This window comes from Myotis myotis, unplaced genomic scaffold (assembly GCF_014108235.1).
Source record: "Myotis myotis isolate mMyoMyo1 unplaced genomic scaffold, mMyoMyo1.p scaffold_m19_p_2, whole genome shotgun sequence".
Lineage (NCBI taxonomy): Eukaryota > Metazoa > Chordata > Mammalia > Chiroptera > Vespertilionidae > Myotis > Myotis myotis.
The window spans coordinates 127476559-127493662 of NW_023416324.1; the positions used below are offsets into that span (position 1 = coordinate 127476559).

The 17104-nt window shown below is 37.4% G+C and overlaps 1 protein-coding gene across 3 annotated transcripts in view; it reads left to right on the forward strand.

The window, feature by feature from the left end:
- Window positions 1-17104, forward strand: part of CADM2 (cell adhesion molecule 2) — a 1212655-nt gene that overhangs the window by 925945 nt on the left and 269606 nt on the right. For all 3 annotated transcript variants that reach the window (XM_036349671.1, XM_036349668.1, XM_036349669.1), the window contains one exon: window positions 3282-3431. In XM_036349671.1, coding sequence (XP_036205564.1) covers window positions 3282-3431 — 150 coding nt within the window. The remainder of the gene's footprint in view (window positions 1-3281; window positions 3432-17104) is intronic.

Here is a 17104-nt window from a genome sequence, read left to right on the forward strand (position 1 = left end):
AAATTGGAAGTTGTGCTTCCTTTAAATATCATCATAAACTTGTTTTAGAACTACTCCTCTGAAACCAAAGATGGTGGTGAGCTTAGGCAGAGTAAATATCATTTTAAAATAATGCCTCAATGATATGACCAATGCATTTTAGAAATCCTTGTAGATAGTAAACAGCACCACACCTAGACTGTCTTCTTTCTCCCTTTCCATCACACTCTCTGCTAAAGTTTCTGATTATTTTACAGTTCCCTTAGAAAAATTTTCTTTCTCTATGCATCTTTCAGATGCTGATTCATACAAGACAAGGCATGTAGTGGATCCCCCAAAATATTTGTTTGATGAAGGTATTGAGGATGAATCCTTAATTTGGCACATATACTAATTTTGCTAACTGGGAAAATTAGTAATTTTTTTGGAAAGATTTGAGCCACAAGGAGTTAAAAGCAAAAAGTATCAGCTAACGTGATGCTTTTTCAAGGTTATAACCAGAAGTAAAAGGCAATTTCAATCTTTGAGAAGTTTGTTTGACTGCCTCTACAACACTGGCTTTTGGATTGATTTTGGAAATCACATATCCTAAGGGTGTTTAGGATTAGTAGATTCTCCACATGAGTTTGCTCTCTATTGGGAAAAACTAAATTATTTGACCACAGGGACTTTAGGCCGCAGGTCCCAGTGAAATTGAAGGTGTAATACTTTAAAGTCAGAATCCACACAGAGAGAAGATGGAAGAAAGCTGTCCCAATCTCCTATTCCCGAGGACAAAGTACAGGTGCACTGGGGTATATACAGTACCTGGCATGTAGAAGACCCTATGGAATATTACTTTCTTCCTTCTATGGGCCAGTAAGGAAAGACTGAAATAATTAACAAAAATGAGTTCTGAATAGAATAGAATATTTAAGGGCAGTTAATACTGACATCTCTTCTTTTTTTAAAATATATTTTATTGATTTTTTTACAGAGAGGAAGAGAGAGTTAGAAACACAGATGAGAGAGAAACACTGATCAGCTGCCTCTTGCACACCCCACACTGGGGATGTGCCGGCAACCAACGAACATGCCCCTGACCGGAATGGAACCAGGGACCCCTGAGTCCGCAGGCCGACGCTCTATCCACTGAGCCAAACCAGCCAGGGCTGACATCTCTTCTTATTTGATTTTAATGTTATAACTGAAATTTATGAGGACATAGTTCAGCTAGGTATGCAATTTGAAGTTTTATTGTTAAAGAGCTTACTCTTTATTTCTTAAATGTCTAATTAATTTTTAAACAAATAGTAACAAAGTTACTGTGACTAAGAAGGCTTTGTGAAAAAATAAGAATAAAATGTTGAACTTTCAGAACAAACTCTGAATGGTTCATTGACCTTGTTTCACCATGGAAAAATCACTTCACCTCCCAGTGTCAGTTTACCCACCTATGAAATGAGAAGGATAATATTTTCTTATGGGGATGTTTTCAAATTATTTTGCAAATGCAGTGGATGAAATGGTTACAAGCATCACTGCTCCCCCCCACCCCCACCCCAGCACACTTCTTGAAAGAAGTAGACAGTATACCTACGTACCTGTTGATAGTCAAATTGTCATCTTGGATGAACTATGTGTATTTACTATCAGTTGTGTGCTTTTTATTATTTAAAGAATTCCCTCATCCCCCAGATTTCTTTATTTATGTATTAAGTCAATACCTGGGAACCCAAGCAAAGTATCTTAAAATCATTCTGAACTTCATATTTATGAGCTGCTAATCCTGAATCAGTGGTAATTATTTCTTTTTTTCTGTTTTTACTTATATTTTCTCTGATGTGGTTTTTCACTTCACCTCACTTCACAAGATTGATAGCTCTCCATGTTTCCCAGCTAGGAGTCACCTTTGAGCTGAAGAAAGAAAGACACATCCCACTCTGGCTCCTGTTGACATACAAGTCAGCTATCAAATCATTTGTGCCAGACATCTCCTAACCTCAATGTAAAAACTCCACCCTAAGGATTAGAGGGACATGTCCTGGGGAGTTGCCATAGTGACTCTAAGTGGTTGGCATTGAGGAGACAAAGCTGCTGATATCAAATTTTTATACTTGATAAGCTTAATTATATAAAGTGGCCATGAACCTCTGTGCTTGTGTCATTTAGGTCTGGAAAGAAGATTTCCCCTTCAGGCTCTTCTGTATCTTATGGTGCCAATCAACCGGCTTCTTGGTAATAGATTCTTTATGCCAATATCTCCAGCATAACCTCAAGTGGTGCTTGTAGTAATGATAGAATCATTACAAAACTAAAGAAAAAAAGGAAATATATTTCATGGGTGTGATTAAGTCATCATAATGTTCTTACATTGTAAATTATCCTTGACTTAATGAACTACCTTGCTCATACAAGAGTGTTTTAAGCTGGCTGAAGAAAATAAATTTTTACCCATGTTGCTAATTGTTACCAGACCTGGCAGAGCACATCTTCAGATCCTCTTGCTCACCTAACATTTATGTATTATGTTTCTATAAGCATGAATTTTGTTTTAAATATTGGAAGTACTATTTTTAAGTAAGGTTATTACATGCATTTCTTTAATAAATAACTACACTTAGGAAGACAGCAAACTCAATTTCTCATAATATCCAAATTGACAAGGGTTATTTTAAACATTTTTTTGATTATAAAGGAAATATGTATTCAAATCATTAAAACTACAGAAAGGAACAAAGAAGAATATTATCCTGATTTCCAAGGTTAGAGTAATCACTTTAAGACTTTGATGGATATTCTACAAAATGAACACTATTTTGAAAACTACTTACTAAATACACATTTTGTATTTCTAAAAACAGCTATACATACAAGAAATCCTAGTGAAATAAGATTTTTAAAATACTTATTTTATCAAAAATTAAATCTAAAGAGAGTTCAATTCATCCAAAATTATTCCAAAGCCTTATCTTCAAAGATGACCAGTTTCAGCACAATTTACTATAATTGATGCAAGGCCAAGAGAAGTTAGTGATACTCATATTACTATTTAAACACAAATGTTTATATGTGTCTAGGAGGAAAAAGAATGTTTCCTGGAACATGTGAGGGAATGCAAAGGGGTCTTAATTGTATGTCAAAACTGTTGCCATCTGATTAAGGATTTTCAATAACTTTTCCTTTTGCAATATACAGTTTTGTTGTTGTTTGGTTGGTTTAATTTTTTTTTCTGATTAAGAAGGTAAATACAATGAAGCTCTTGGGAAATTAATCATTTTATAACTTTCATTTAATCAACATTTTCTTTAATTCCCTTTTAGGCAGCCAAGGGCAGTTTCCACTAACACAGAATGTAACAGTTGTTGAAGGAGGAACTGCAATTTTGACCTGCAGGGTTGATCAAAATGATAACACCTCCCTCCAGTGGTCAAATCCAGCTCAACAGACTCTGTACTTTGATGACAAGAAAGGTGAATACATTTTCTTTTCAATGTTTTAATCATATTCTGAAATGTCCTAATTATAATGAATTTATTTCTGAGATGATTCAAATTATTCCTTTTGATTACCAAACTGCTGCTGCTTGTATTTAAACATGTTAAATATTAAATGCTTTAGTTTGCAAGTCATAAACACTAAAGATAACCTATGCCAACTTTTTAATAATATAAATAGTTCTAATTCTGTTTCAAAAATAGCTTTATGCTCTCTCTTAACAATCCAGATACCATATTCTTTTGGTTTTGTGGCTGCATTGGGTATAGATTGATTATTTTTTCCTCACCTCTGGCATTGTGATATGCTATTTTTATTACCTCCACTTTTTTTCTGGAGGTGTTTGTCGCAGTTTTTTCAAATCAAGTGATCTTTGTTGCTTTCCTAAGAGTGAAGTTCATTAGTTAAAAAAATTAAGTGAATAAGTAAGAAGTCACACAGAGATTTAACAATCTGTTTTTGCTTTTAGTATTAATTGAATACAAGTATTATAAACAAATATATATATATATATATAATATATATATATATAGATATATATATATACCAATATATAAGAATATATCAATTTTAAAGAAAACTCTCACTTGCCCAATCATATAAAACATGTTTTTAAGAATACAGACTTTTAAGGATGTTCATGGATCAATTATATATATAGTTGCACTATTGAATTTATCAATTTGATTATATGCCCATATTTAAACTAATATAAAACATATTAATTTAGAAAACTTATTTTTTCCACCCTTGCATTTAATGAAATAATTTTACTTAGAAGCACTTTTTTGAAAGTGTAGATACTATCAATGACAAATTTGTCCCAAGCAACAACTAGTATAAATTTTTATATCATTACAACAGTCTTCGTTGTTTATTCATCCAGCAGGAGTATAATAATTATCTCCATCATGTAGAAACTAATTGTACAGTGTTTTTAAGAAGATATTTAAGAGAAATTTTTACACTGACATCTGAATCTGAGAGGTCAAATCCTCAGGCACAAAAACAAAATCTATACAAACTGTCTTTGCCTCCTCTTTCGTGATTCTATATGTTATCCTGAATAAAACGGCTAGCACTAGAATTGATTCAGGGTATTTCAAGCTAATGCATCTTTCCTGTAGCAAATAGAGAACAACTTGTAAAGCAAGATTTGCAAAGGCTTGGAAATAAGGCAGCTCTCTTTTCTGAAGGATAATTATGGCGAGAAAAGCCATTATGTTATATTTGCGATATTTAGTAATAAATTCCTGCATCTTACTGCTATAAAAATATAATGATACACCTGACTGGATGAATTGCTGAAGTATGTACTTGCTTTATTTCATTTCTCCTATTCTAATTGCTAGATAGCTTAGACTTAGGTTCAACAAAGGTAGTGTGTGTGTGTGTGGGGGTGTGTGTGTGCGTGCGTGTGTGTGTGTGTGTGTGTGTGTGTGTGTTTGTGACTGTGTTTATGTGTTTGTAAAATAGCAGGTTTCTGTCTTCAATATTGACTTTTTCTAACTTTATTATTGTTCCAATTGTCAGTTGCAACACAATAGCAGAAGGTTTTGAATAAATAAACCCTTTCACGAATGGCCACCTAGTATGTCTACACTCTCACAATTACTTGGTTCAATTCCTATGCGATGTCTTAGTGGAAGGGATCTTGGACAATGACGTACATCAATGCAAGAGTTTGAAAATAAAAACATTTCTTAAAGATTCCATGTCAGAGTTTACCCCACACTCTTTTGTTCTCTGCATTTAACTGCCGAACCTCAATCCTAAGGATTATCTTGAGCAAATAGACTTGCTATGATGTGCCGGAGCAGAAGTGGGTAAGCTAAGCATGGATCCGTGTGACTAGAATGTCCCATATGTGCTGTGAAAATGACAACTGCTCAGAACAATAGAAAAAATAGTGGGTTGCCTGTGTCGCTGATTGCACTAACTCCTCCTACAGGTGGCTGCTCCTGTTAAATACTTCATTTGTGGCTCTGTTCTTATTTCTGTCTCCACTGATGTTGCCAGTTGTTCTTGGGAGCTTTCAAGATAAATTGTATGCAGTATGCTAGTGCTTTAATTGTGTTTCAAATGATTATAAAATGCAGCTGAGGTTGAGAAGCTTTGGGTTAAGCAAATCAATTCTCATAAGAGTTCTGTATCCCTAAGCTTAGATTTCTGTGCTGACATAGGTTACTGAGAAGAAAGGAAGGGAGAGACAGGGAGGGAGGAAGGAAGGAGAGATGCTGCCCAGAAGAACAGAGCAAGTGCTTCTCATTAACATCACTGCTGCCAGTATGAGATCTAAGAGGCATTCTGAATAGCGTTTCATGCTACCTGGAGACACAGGCTCTGAGGATCTTAGCTGGGAGGGTTGAACAAAAAACTCAGGATGGCAGACACTGGCCCAATTAGAACTGGAAAAGCCTTTCTTGTTTACTTGGAATTAATAGCCAAAGAAAGGTATGCTGTGAATGGGCTGTTGATGATCAGGTAAATAAGCATTAAGCTGAGCCCCTTCCCTATGAATCTCTTTCACAGAAGTTAAATATGAGGACTCACATTGACACCCCACCAAATTAGATGTTCTGCTTGTTGTACCACAATTGCATTTTTAACAATTTCCCTATCTACTGTGGAATCTCTTTACGAGGGAGGGAGATAGGTGTCTAGGGGAGAGTTGGCTAAATATTGCAGTATTTCTCTCTCAGGCAAAATATGGAGGAGGTCACAGATTTCGGGCTTTTGCTACCTTGAGCACATTTAACATGATCAGTAGCTTTTGCCATTTACAAATGAAGAAATTAAGGATCAAATTTGTCCAGACATTCAGCTAAGGCCTGGTAATAACAGGATTTGAATCCAGGTGTGGCCTCTGTGTTCCTTGTAAATGCCCCTAAGAACAAAGGCGTCTGGGCACCAGGTCACTTTACATATAACCCAGGGGGCCTCTGCCATTGTTCTTGGCAGCCGCCTTTTCGTTGGGGAGCAGCAGTTCCTTTGAAACACGTAAAGGCACACCTAGACCAAGGCAGGGAAGACAATGTAGTCAGCACACCCGGCGGGCTCTTGATGATGATGGCAGGCTCTGTATCTGTGCAGAATGACTCTGTAGCCAGCAGCCATGTGTAGATATTTAAGTTAATTAAAATGCAATAAAGTTACACATTTAGTTTCTTGATCACACCAGCCACATTTCAAGCACTCAGTAGCAACATGTGGGTAGTGGTTACTATTTTGGAAAACACTCTTCTGGATGCGGATTCACTCTTGAGATGCCGTGCAGCCTTGGCTGGTGGAATGCCCGTTTTCTAACTGAGAAAGCCCTAGGTCATCATAAAAACGTGTATCAAATATTCAATAAGTAAAATTTCGCTGTTTAAATTGCTCAGCTTTAATGGGAACATTGTAGCACAGGAGACAGGGAGTCATAACTGACTTCTAATTCTGCCTCTGACACCAACTAGCAGAGTAATAAAATGGGCACATTGACACCCCACCAAATTAGATGTTCTGGTGGTTATACCAGAATTGCATTTTTAACAATTTTCCTATCTATTGTGTGTGCACTGAACACCAGAAATAATCAACCTATAAAGTAGATATTTAATTACAATTCCATTTTATTTCTGTATAATTTCTTTATGAAGCTTTTTCTATAATAACCTGCAAGTGTAAATGGAAAATAAAAATCAAGAGGAAAATTTGCATGTTCTTATGGGTCAGAGGGACCTAGAACATATGTAGCTAAGGCAACATTCACTTTTTATGGCCCTCTTTTCTCTACAAATCTTACTACATCTTTTATAAAATGTAACGAAGCATTTGAAATAGAGTGGGTAGAGAAAGACAGAGTAGGGACTAGAGGTCATTGAAACACCACACAAATGCGGTGTGGTATTTGGCAATAGAATTGTAAAAAATCAATTAGGTCATTGCATCTGTTTCTCTGCAGGTGTGGAAGAAACAACTGAAGTGTACAATCTTATCACTTAATGCTCAGGAAAGTACACTTGAGTTCCTTCCTGTTATTGACAAAGAATATTTTGGACAAACATCCCCAGTCTATGCATTCAATAGACACATCTCTGTGTGCTTGTATTTTTTTACATAAAAATGTAAACTACTCTACTTTTTAAAATGATGTTTCTCTTTACAGTATTTTTGCTTTTTTGAAGAATCCTCACAAATTATCTGAAGGAAATTTTATTTCTGAAGGAACAAAATTAAAATATTATTAAGGGCATGCATAGCCTAAAATTGCTAGTGTTAATTATTCTGCTGATAATTTTACACTAGTACTGGGGGCAATGGGAGAGGAAAAACACGAATAAGCAGTCCTAGAACAAGGAGTGATAAAGAGAAGAAAAATGAGATTAACCTGAAATAGAAGTACAGGCTCTCCTGGCTGCACGCCAACCAATGCCACCTGACTGTGCCCGTCCACACAGCTGGTTTCCATCAATTTGACAGGCTTAAACATATTAAAGATCAACTCAGTAAAAAGCAGGCATTAATATTACCTTTATCCTTGCTTTCTTACAAAATTCTGACATCATGTATAACTTAAAGACCTTAAATTAATGACAAGTTACAGTTATATAATGCTCTACACTTTCTAAGTAACTCTCAACATGTTTATCTTTTCTCATTGGATTCACACCAACCGTTTAGGGTAGACATTCCCATTTTCTATAAGAAATACTAGAATTTTTCAGATTTGAATAACTGAGTAGTAAATGAGAAAATAATTATGATACCTCAGTTTTCTTATAAGCCTAATTAACTTCGAGCTATGTCACTTCAAAAAAAAAAGATATTTTTATTGATTTCATAGAGAAAGGGAGAGGAAGAAAGAGATAGAAACAACAATGATGAGAGAAAATCATTGATCAGATGCCTACTGTACACCCTCTGCCTCTGGGGATTGAGCCCGCAACCCAAGCATGTTCCCTGAACAGGACTCAAACCATGACCTCCTGGTTCATAGTTTGATGCTCAACCACTGAGCCACAGAAGCCATGCTATGTCATTGTGATAAGGATTTAATTTTATTACTTTTTTTTTACTTTTTTTCTGAAAATTATTACCTGTATTAGGTCTTTATTCCAAAATCACTTTCTCCTTGATGAATCTTCTGAACACATCTCATATTTTAATCGCATCATAGAACAATACTTTTATATGTTTTAGCAGATTTCCTATAAGTGCACATATTAAATGAGTATGAATGAGGTTCCCATTAAGAAACAAATGAGACACGTGAGTTAATGAAGAATGAGCACATAGTTATAATTAAGGGAAACAGTCAAGATGATGCAACACCCAGGGGCTAGCAACTGTAGGAACCATTGGACCCTCAAGCCTGAAAGGGTGACAGCTGTGGCTGTGAGAGAAGACTCCTAGTTAGAAGCTGTGGAAACATGGATATTGACTTCTCTTTTTTTCCCATTGATCTCTTGTCAATGCCTTCCATGGGCTGAGTACAAATGAAAATCCTAGGTTAAGTTATCATGGGGCAATTTACTCTCCATGGGCAGGGAAGAAAATAGATCTGGAAGGATCAGCAGAAAATAACCAGCACAACTTACCATATATAAAAGATATTTCTCCCAATCCAATTTTCAGAAGAGATATTTATTGAATACCATGTATTATTCTGTGCTTACAGCTAGTTTTACTTGGTTCCATTTTGGAAGAAATAAGTTGCAACAATGCAGACCTTTCCAAACATATTAATTTATCAATATCCCTAAAATTATACAATTATATATATATATATATATATATATATATATATATATCCTATATAATAAAGAGGTAATATGAAAATTGACAATCATGCCTTCACACAAGATGGCTGTCCCCATGTGAGCACAAGAAGGCCACCACAAGATGGCCGGCAGGGGAGGGCAGTTGGGGGTGACCAGGCCAGCATGGGAGCAGTTAGGCATCCATCAGGCTGGCAGGGGAGTGGTTAGGGGGTGAGCAGGCCAGCAGGCAGAGGAGTGGTTGGGAGCCAGCAGTCCCAGGTTGTGAGAGGGATGTCCAACTGCCGGTTTAGGCCTGATCCTTGTGGACATCCCCTGAAGGGTCCCAGATTGGAGAGGGTGCAGGCTGGGCTGAGGGACACCCGCCCCCAGTGCACAAATTTTGTGTACCAGACGTCTAGTATATGTGTGTATATGTGTGTGTGTGTGTGTGTGTGTGTGTGTGTGTGCAAGTGTTAGCTTGTAGATTTCCTAAAGAAATAAGTTACCTATCATTTAAGTTGTGAATGACAAAACTCTTATTGGAAATTCTTATTAAGTATACTAGTAAGTAAAATCTTGAGTTGTACATTATATAATTACTACCTTTATCTCTTTATGCCAGTGTAGTTCGAATATAGCAATTTCAGGAAAAACATAATCATATACATTGTAAATTTTCTTATTTATATGGTAGGTTAAGCTACAACAGATCAAGATTTGGAACTTTAATTCTGAAAGATATATATATATATATATATATATATATATATATATATGATTCTTTTAGCAAATTTTAATTTTTGTACATTTAGCATACTTTTATACTTGGTATTATATTTTAGATAAATTAGATTTCACTAATATTACTACTTTGTATAATACTTTTTGTACAGTTTGTATTTACAAGTAAAGGTGAAATTTACTACAAATGTAAGGGTACCTCTGTGAAAATGACCGAGTTTCTGAATTAAGTCCTCATTGCTATTCATTAACTTTTAGCAAAATCCTCCAAAGGGAAAAATTATTTCTAAACACTGAAATATTATATTCCACCTCCTGATGATTCACTTATGTATTTATTCATTCACTCAATCGACATTTGCTGACTATTTCTTGTATGATAAGCACTGTACCAGGTTGTTTGCAGTTTTGTGGTGTCCATTCCATGTTTAATAGAGATACTTAAAAGAAACATTGTTATTAAAATCAGATTTTCTTTATCTTCTAGTCATGCATGATTTGGGACACATGTTTTATAAGTCCATTTGTATGTCGGTGAGACATACAGAGTGGCCCAACTGGTGTGGCTCAGTGGTTGAGCATGGACCCATGAATCAGGAGTTCATAGTTTGCTTCCTGGTCAGAGCACATGCCTGGGTTGCAGGCTCGATCCCCAGTACGGGACGTGCAGGAGGCAGCCTATCAATGATTCTCTGTCATCATTGGTATTTCTATCTCTCTCTCCTTCTTTCTTCCTCTCTCTCTCTGAGATCAATAAAAAGATATTTTTTAAAGATATACAGAGTGAGCACATAACCAGCAATTATTGCAATAAATTATTGCGAGCACATAAGCCACCTGGGGAACAACGGTAGAAAGGATATCACCACTGCTGTGCCATCTATGTCCATCTCCCAAAACAGTATGTTATGAAAGTAAGCAATAACCAGGTTCTGGGAAATGCTTCAATATTGTTTGTAATATTTAATATTCTCCAATTTGGGAGTAAAGTTATTAAAGTAAGCAGGCTTAACTAAGAGTTCTTAATCTATAAATATCTAAACACATTGGATAGGTAACATATTTCCAAGTTACAATTTCAGTTCAGTTTCTTGAATATATATGAAATACTAGAGGCCTGGTGCACGAAATTCATGCACTGGGGGGTGGGGTTCCCTCAGCCCAGCCTGCTCCTCTCACAGTCTGGGAGCCCTCAGTGGATGTCCTACTGACGGCCACAGTCTAGCAGCAGAGGCTTGGAGCAGGCGTCGTGTGTGTGTGTGTGTGTGTGTGTGTGTGTGTGTGTGTGTGTGTCTGCTGGGGGCCTGCCCCCAGCCACACCTTGGAGGCTTGGAGCAGTCTCCCCTCTCTGTTGATCTCTCAGGCTCCTGGCTTCCACTGCAATTTGTACTCTCCCTTGAACTGTGGCCAGGGTGGGGCACCCTTTCCTGCTGTGGGATCGCCAGGGTTTCCCAGGGACAGGCGCACAGTGGGGTTGGCTGCAGGCCACCCTATCCTGCTGTGGGATTGCATCAGCAATCCCATGGACAGGCAGGTGCACATGGGGGCTGGCTGCAGGCTGCCCTATCCTGCTGTGGGATTGCATCAGCAATCCCATGGACAGGCAGGTGCACATGAGGGCTGGCTGCAGGCTGCCCTATCCTGCTGTGGGATTGCATCAGCAATCCCATGGGCAGGCAGGTGCACACAGGGGGACTGGTTGCAGGCCGCCCTTTCCTGCTCCGTGATCGCCGCTGCAACCCAGGGGCAGGCGCATACAGGGCCTGGCTGCAGGCTGCCCTTTCCTGCTCTGTGATCGCCACTGCGATCCCACATGCAGGCACACATGGAGGCTGGCTGCAGGCCGCCCTTTCCTGCTGTGGGATCTCCGGTTGCTCATCCCTGGCAGGGACGGCCAGGGAAGAGGCAGGTGCCTGCCTCTTCCCTGCCCCCCTCTGGCTTCTCCGATCACCGGCAGGGGGCTGTGCAAAGGCAGCTGGTTCTCTGATCCAGGGCCAGGGGCAGTGCCTTCCGGCTCTTGCCTGCCGCCTGTGTTTCCAATCACCATCCTTCCCCTATGGCCTCCCATCATTGCGCCTATGTATGCAAATTAACCGCCATCTTTGTTGGCTGTTAACCGCCATCTTTGTTGGTAGTTAATTTGCATATCGCCCTGATTAGCCAATGGGAAGGGTAGCGAAGTTACGGTTAATTACCATGTTTGTCTATTATTAGATAGGATTGGCATATTTCAGGAATTATGCTGGGCATTGGCACTACTAAAATAAACAAGAAGTGGATTTTGCCCTTAAGTAGCATGTTTTCATATATCATCTATATTTCCGAATGGTGGAGGGGATGAAGAGCAAATAATTTGGGCAAGCATTCTACAGGTAGATAACTGTAATTGTACTTCTTACATATAAGCCTCATTGAAGAGGATGCAAAATACCGAAAATAATTGGTTAATGTGTCTTCTATGAGCCTTAGAAAAATAATCTGACTTAAAAATATGCATGACTGAAAACATAAATTTTGGATTAAATTGATTTACTTAAATAAACAATTATAAATAACTATTTGTCAACTATGAGAAGCAACAACGTATTGCACAGGAGCCTGATTTCCTACTGACATACTGATATGGTCTCTAAGGTGAACAGCCTATTTCAACATTTAAAGTAAGTTTCAAAGTAGCATTATCATTGAAATTCCTTAGTAAGTGTAAGAAAACCTTTAACAGTATCAAAAAATATTGCCCATAAGCTATCAATTTAATTCTATTTGTAATTACGTAATTTTGATTCATATTAATTTACTTCTATTTTAGATAAAACATGGTGTTTGATGTTTTACTATTTAATTTTAATGATTTTATCTATTCTGTGTGTTTCATAGTAATTTATACCAGACTTGGAGCAAATGATATTGCCACCAATGGTGAATCTACACTGTAGAAATGGTAGTGATTTTTGAGTTTGCAGCTTTTGAGTTTAAGAACTGACTTAGCCCTAGGGCTTAGTCCTAGGACTTAGCCCTAGGACACGACTATTCTACTCACAAACTTAGACTTCACTGCATTCCTCGGTTCTAGTTTCAAAATAATAGGAGGAAGGAATAGATTGGTTAAGGGCTAGGTGCCTCTCCTGTGCTTGAGGTGGAACCAGGCATGGGTGGCCCTTGAGTGAGCCAGTCACTGTAATTTACATCTTCTACCTTCAATAAAGGTCCCACTCTATAGGTTCGGTGTATAGCGTCTATACATCCCTTGACAGAATACTTTTTATGAAAATAACTTTAGCATAAAGTACAAAATGAATGAGAAACCTCTATTTTAAATATTATTACTTAAATATCCCTAATAAATACAGACTTTTTTTTTTAATTGCAAGGAATATTAGTTTTATAAGTAAACTTGAAAATATTGGTCCAAGTACCAAAAAGTAAAAATTAAAATACAGTTATTCATTAAAGACCAAACTAATTAAAAAGCTACTAGATTATGAATTTATTGTAATTAAAATGTTAATGAATTCAATCTACTTTTCAATTTATTCATTTTGTTTTCTTAAATTATTTTGTGTATTTCTAATATTTATAAATACTGAGTGTTTTTCCTCTTCCATGCTTTTTCAGGCAGCATTTCTCTATCCTTGTAGCAAAATATTACAGTTAAGAAATACATTTTCCTAATACATATTTTAATTTATTGTTTTAAACTGTGTGGACTGAAGGGCTATACATTGGTATAGGTACCCTACTTTCCTTAGTTTATTATTACTTTAGTCCAAGCAAGATCCCGTGTGATCCTTGGGAACAGATGTAAATGAGCATTTGGGGCTCTTGTGGAATGTAGAGAGGCAGTATTATTTTAGTACTGGAGTGTGAGTGTCTGTAAGAATTAAGTGTCTTGGTTTAACACCTATTTATAATGAGGTTAGTTAGTGGATTCAGGTGCAAATGGCTAATGTTGGGGGTGAAGGGGGGATTCTGAATGATCTGTCTGCCTATTCTGTAACATTCACTTTTACATTTCAGAAAGAGTGATGGTAGTTTAGGAAGAATGGTGGTAACATGAACCTAGACATAGCATGTTCATAGTTGTTTTGTACTTTCAAAGCCGCTTCAAATACGTACAGTCCACCTTTTAATGATGAAAATCGTATGTATTTAAGATTGAATGAGCTATTTCCTAAATAGTGAATGGTGATATACATATCTTCTAGGGCACTGATTTTTAACTGGTGTGCTACCAGAATTTTTAAAACATGCAAACCTGACTATTTAGTCAGGGACACTGACCTCTTTTTCCTGAAATTGTCCAATAAAAAAATTATAGCTGCCAACACAAGAGCTGTCCAGGGTGGATGAATCAAAATTATACCTTTTTCTTGTCAAATTGGCAAAAAATACATACTTGTGTGCCTGTGTTCTTCCATGGAGATGATATTGTTATTAGTCACATATTTATTTGTATCTTTAAATATTGTCTCATGACATTTTATGGTATAGATGAGCTGGTTGGTGAAGTTTATAGGCTTGATAGTCAGGGGAGCTGCACTTGAATCCAGGCTCCACCACAGGTTTGTGTGAGGTCTTGAATGGACCTTGACTTATATAACCAATCTCACGCCAGCCTATCACCCTCCTGACGCAGTGGTTTGTGAGGGGCCACCTGCGGCTATGCCCAGGCCTGCAGGGTGAAATGATTCTTAGAGTTTGTTTTGACATTTTTGAAATGTTGGAAAAACCAATGCTGCAGTATCAAACAGAATTAAGAGCAAAAGTGTGCCAAGGCATCTTAAGCAGTTTCTTTCTAACAGGAAGTTGCGATCTTAAACAAACAAACAAAAAACACTCTTTTGACTGAAAGTGGCTGTGTATGAGTAAATACCTGAAATGGGTCTTTTAGTTAATGGAACTTGAAGCAGAGACCCTGCATTCCAATGCTAATATTCACCCTGCTGGTGTCTTGGTGCTAAAACTGTGCTGAAGGTAAAATGCAATGAAGGCTTCTACTATGGAGGCTGAGTTGCTCTTCTAAAGCCTTTGCGAGAAAGCAACTAAGTTAGAAGGAGAAAACGGAGGATGAAAAGGAGAGTTGTCATCCTTACCTTCTTGCCTCTCTCTACATTGAGTCTGAGCTCTTGTAGTATGAGCTTTTCATAAAGAGATGTTGAGTTTCTCCCACCTCAGAGCTGTCACTGAGTTTTTGTGACAGGGTGGCAAAGAGCGAGAATGAGAATCAGTCCTGGTGCCCTGATGCTGGCAGCTACTTTCACTGCTTTCTTTGCCCCCTTCTATATTTTGAGTGGGTATCTAGCAAGTCGACATGTACATTTCTATGTTGGTTATTACCTCCTCACTAAATACTCTCTTGCTAGTTCCAATGGTGTTTTGAACTTCTTTGGGGGTTTCTCATTAGACTACTCTGCATTGTCTATAAATAATTGTGCTTCTGTATTTTAATAGCCATAACTACTCCCCCCCCCCCTTAGTATATTGGCTACATAAATTCTCTTAAAGTTAGAGGAATGAAAGAAATAATCAACTGTTATGGGAAGGGAGACTTTGAGTATAGAGCAGTAAAAAGAAGATAAAAATGACTTTAGCATCTCTAAAATGAAATGATAATGACCTGAACCAAAATGAAAGCTAAGGAAATAGAGAAAAACAATATACTTGAAAGGTATTCAAGCAATGAATTATCTGGTGTTGGGGATGCAGTCAGGCAACCAAAAATTAATTTCAAGTTTCCAAACCAGGAGCAAAGTAATCTAATTATGAGTAGGCATATGATTGTTTATATTATTAGTGTATTACAATGTATGTCAGAGAAGGTGTGACAATTGAAATTAATTATATCTCAGTTTCTAAGGGATCCTAAGATTATAGATTCACAATAATTAGTAGATGTTTCATTTACTATATCTATGCAGTTTGACACGAATGCACGTAAGAGTAATTAAGACTCAATTATTCACTCAGTGACATTTATTGAGCTGCTATTTGCTAGGTGTTGTTCCAGGCACTTTGGATATAGCAAAGAAAAAAAGAAAACCAAGCAAAATCCTGCCCTCACGCAACTCACATTTAAGTGGGAGGAAACTGACCTTAAGTAAAAGAAAGAAATAAAGGTATATTTTGTGTAATGGTAATGACATATCTGAAGAAAAAAAAAATTAGAAAGGGAGAAAAGAAGCATCATTTACAATACGGTCTGAGGGAAAGCCTCATAAATAAAGTGATATTGAAACAAACTTAGAAGAGGATAAAGGGCTGGGAGTGGGACTGTGTGTGGGGACAGTGAGCCAAGCTGAGGAGCAGCCTGGAATGAGTATGTCTGAAGAAGAACTCAGCCAGTGTGTACAGATCAGAGTGAATGGGGACAAGCGATGAGATGAGGGCAGAAAGGTAAGGGCAGGGGAGTGTGAGCAGGTAGGGTCTTGTCGGTCATGGAAGGATTCTGGATTTTTCTCTGATGAAGATGAGAACCCATTGGAGGGAGGGTTTTGAACAGGGGGAAGGTTCAGATTTGGCCTTATTACATTTGAGCTTGTTAAACCTACAAGGAGGGATATATAATAGGCAACTGGGTATATGAGTCTGGAACCCAGGGCCTGATTCAGGTGGAAGATCTTAGACAGACTAAGCATGTCACCAGACTGGATGTGTTACCAGGAGGATCTGGACACAACTGGTCCAAGGTATGATCTCTGGAAGCTACCACTATTAGTTTAAGAAGGTGATAAAGAAAAAGCATTTGAATCATGAATTATCATTTTTTTTAAGTTTGCAGCTTTCTATATTTTATGACACTTGGCCTACAGAATAATTTTGAAAAACATGTAGTGATAGTACTAGAAGCAGATTAATATCCCCCTCCACTGAATTTATACGTTGCAAGCATTCTGGTTTTCATATCTTATTTTTCCATTTTTCTTGTCATGTTTATGAACTTTATCATTCATATCCAGAAGGTAAATCAATGCTACTGTGGTTCTCTGCATACATGTTTCATCACACTTGCAAGTATGTTAGATGGGATTCCTTTTACCAAGTGTGGGCTATCCTATCTTATTCACCCCCAAAACCCTGTATAGGCAAGAACACTTTGCCTTCTTTCCCAGGAGATAGCAAGGTCAGGGGGAGGAGGTTCAGACATCAATGATTCTTCTAGTGAA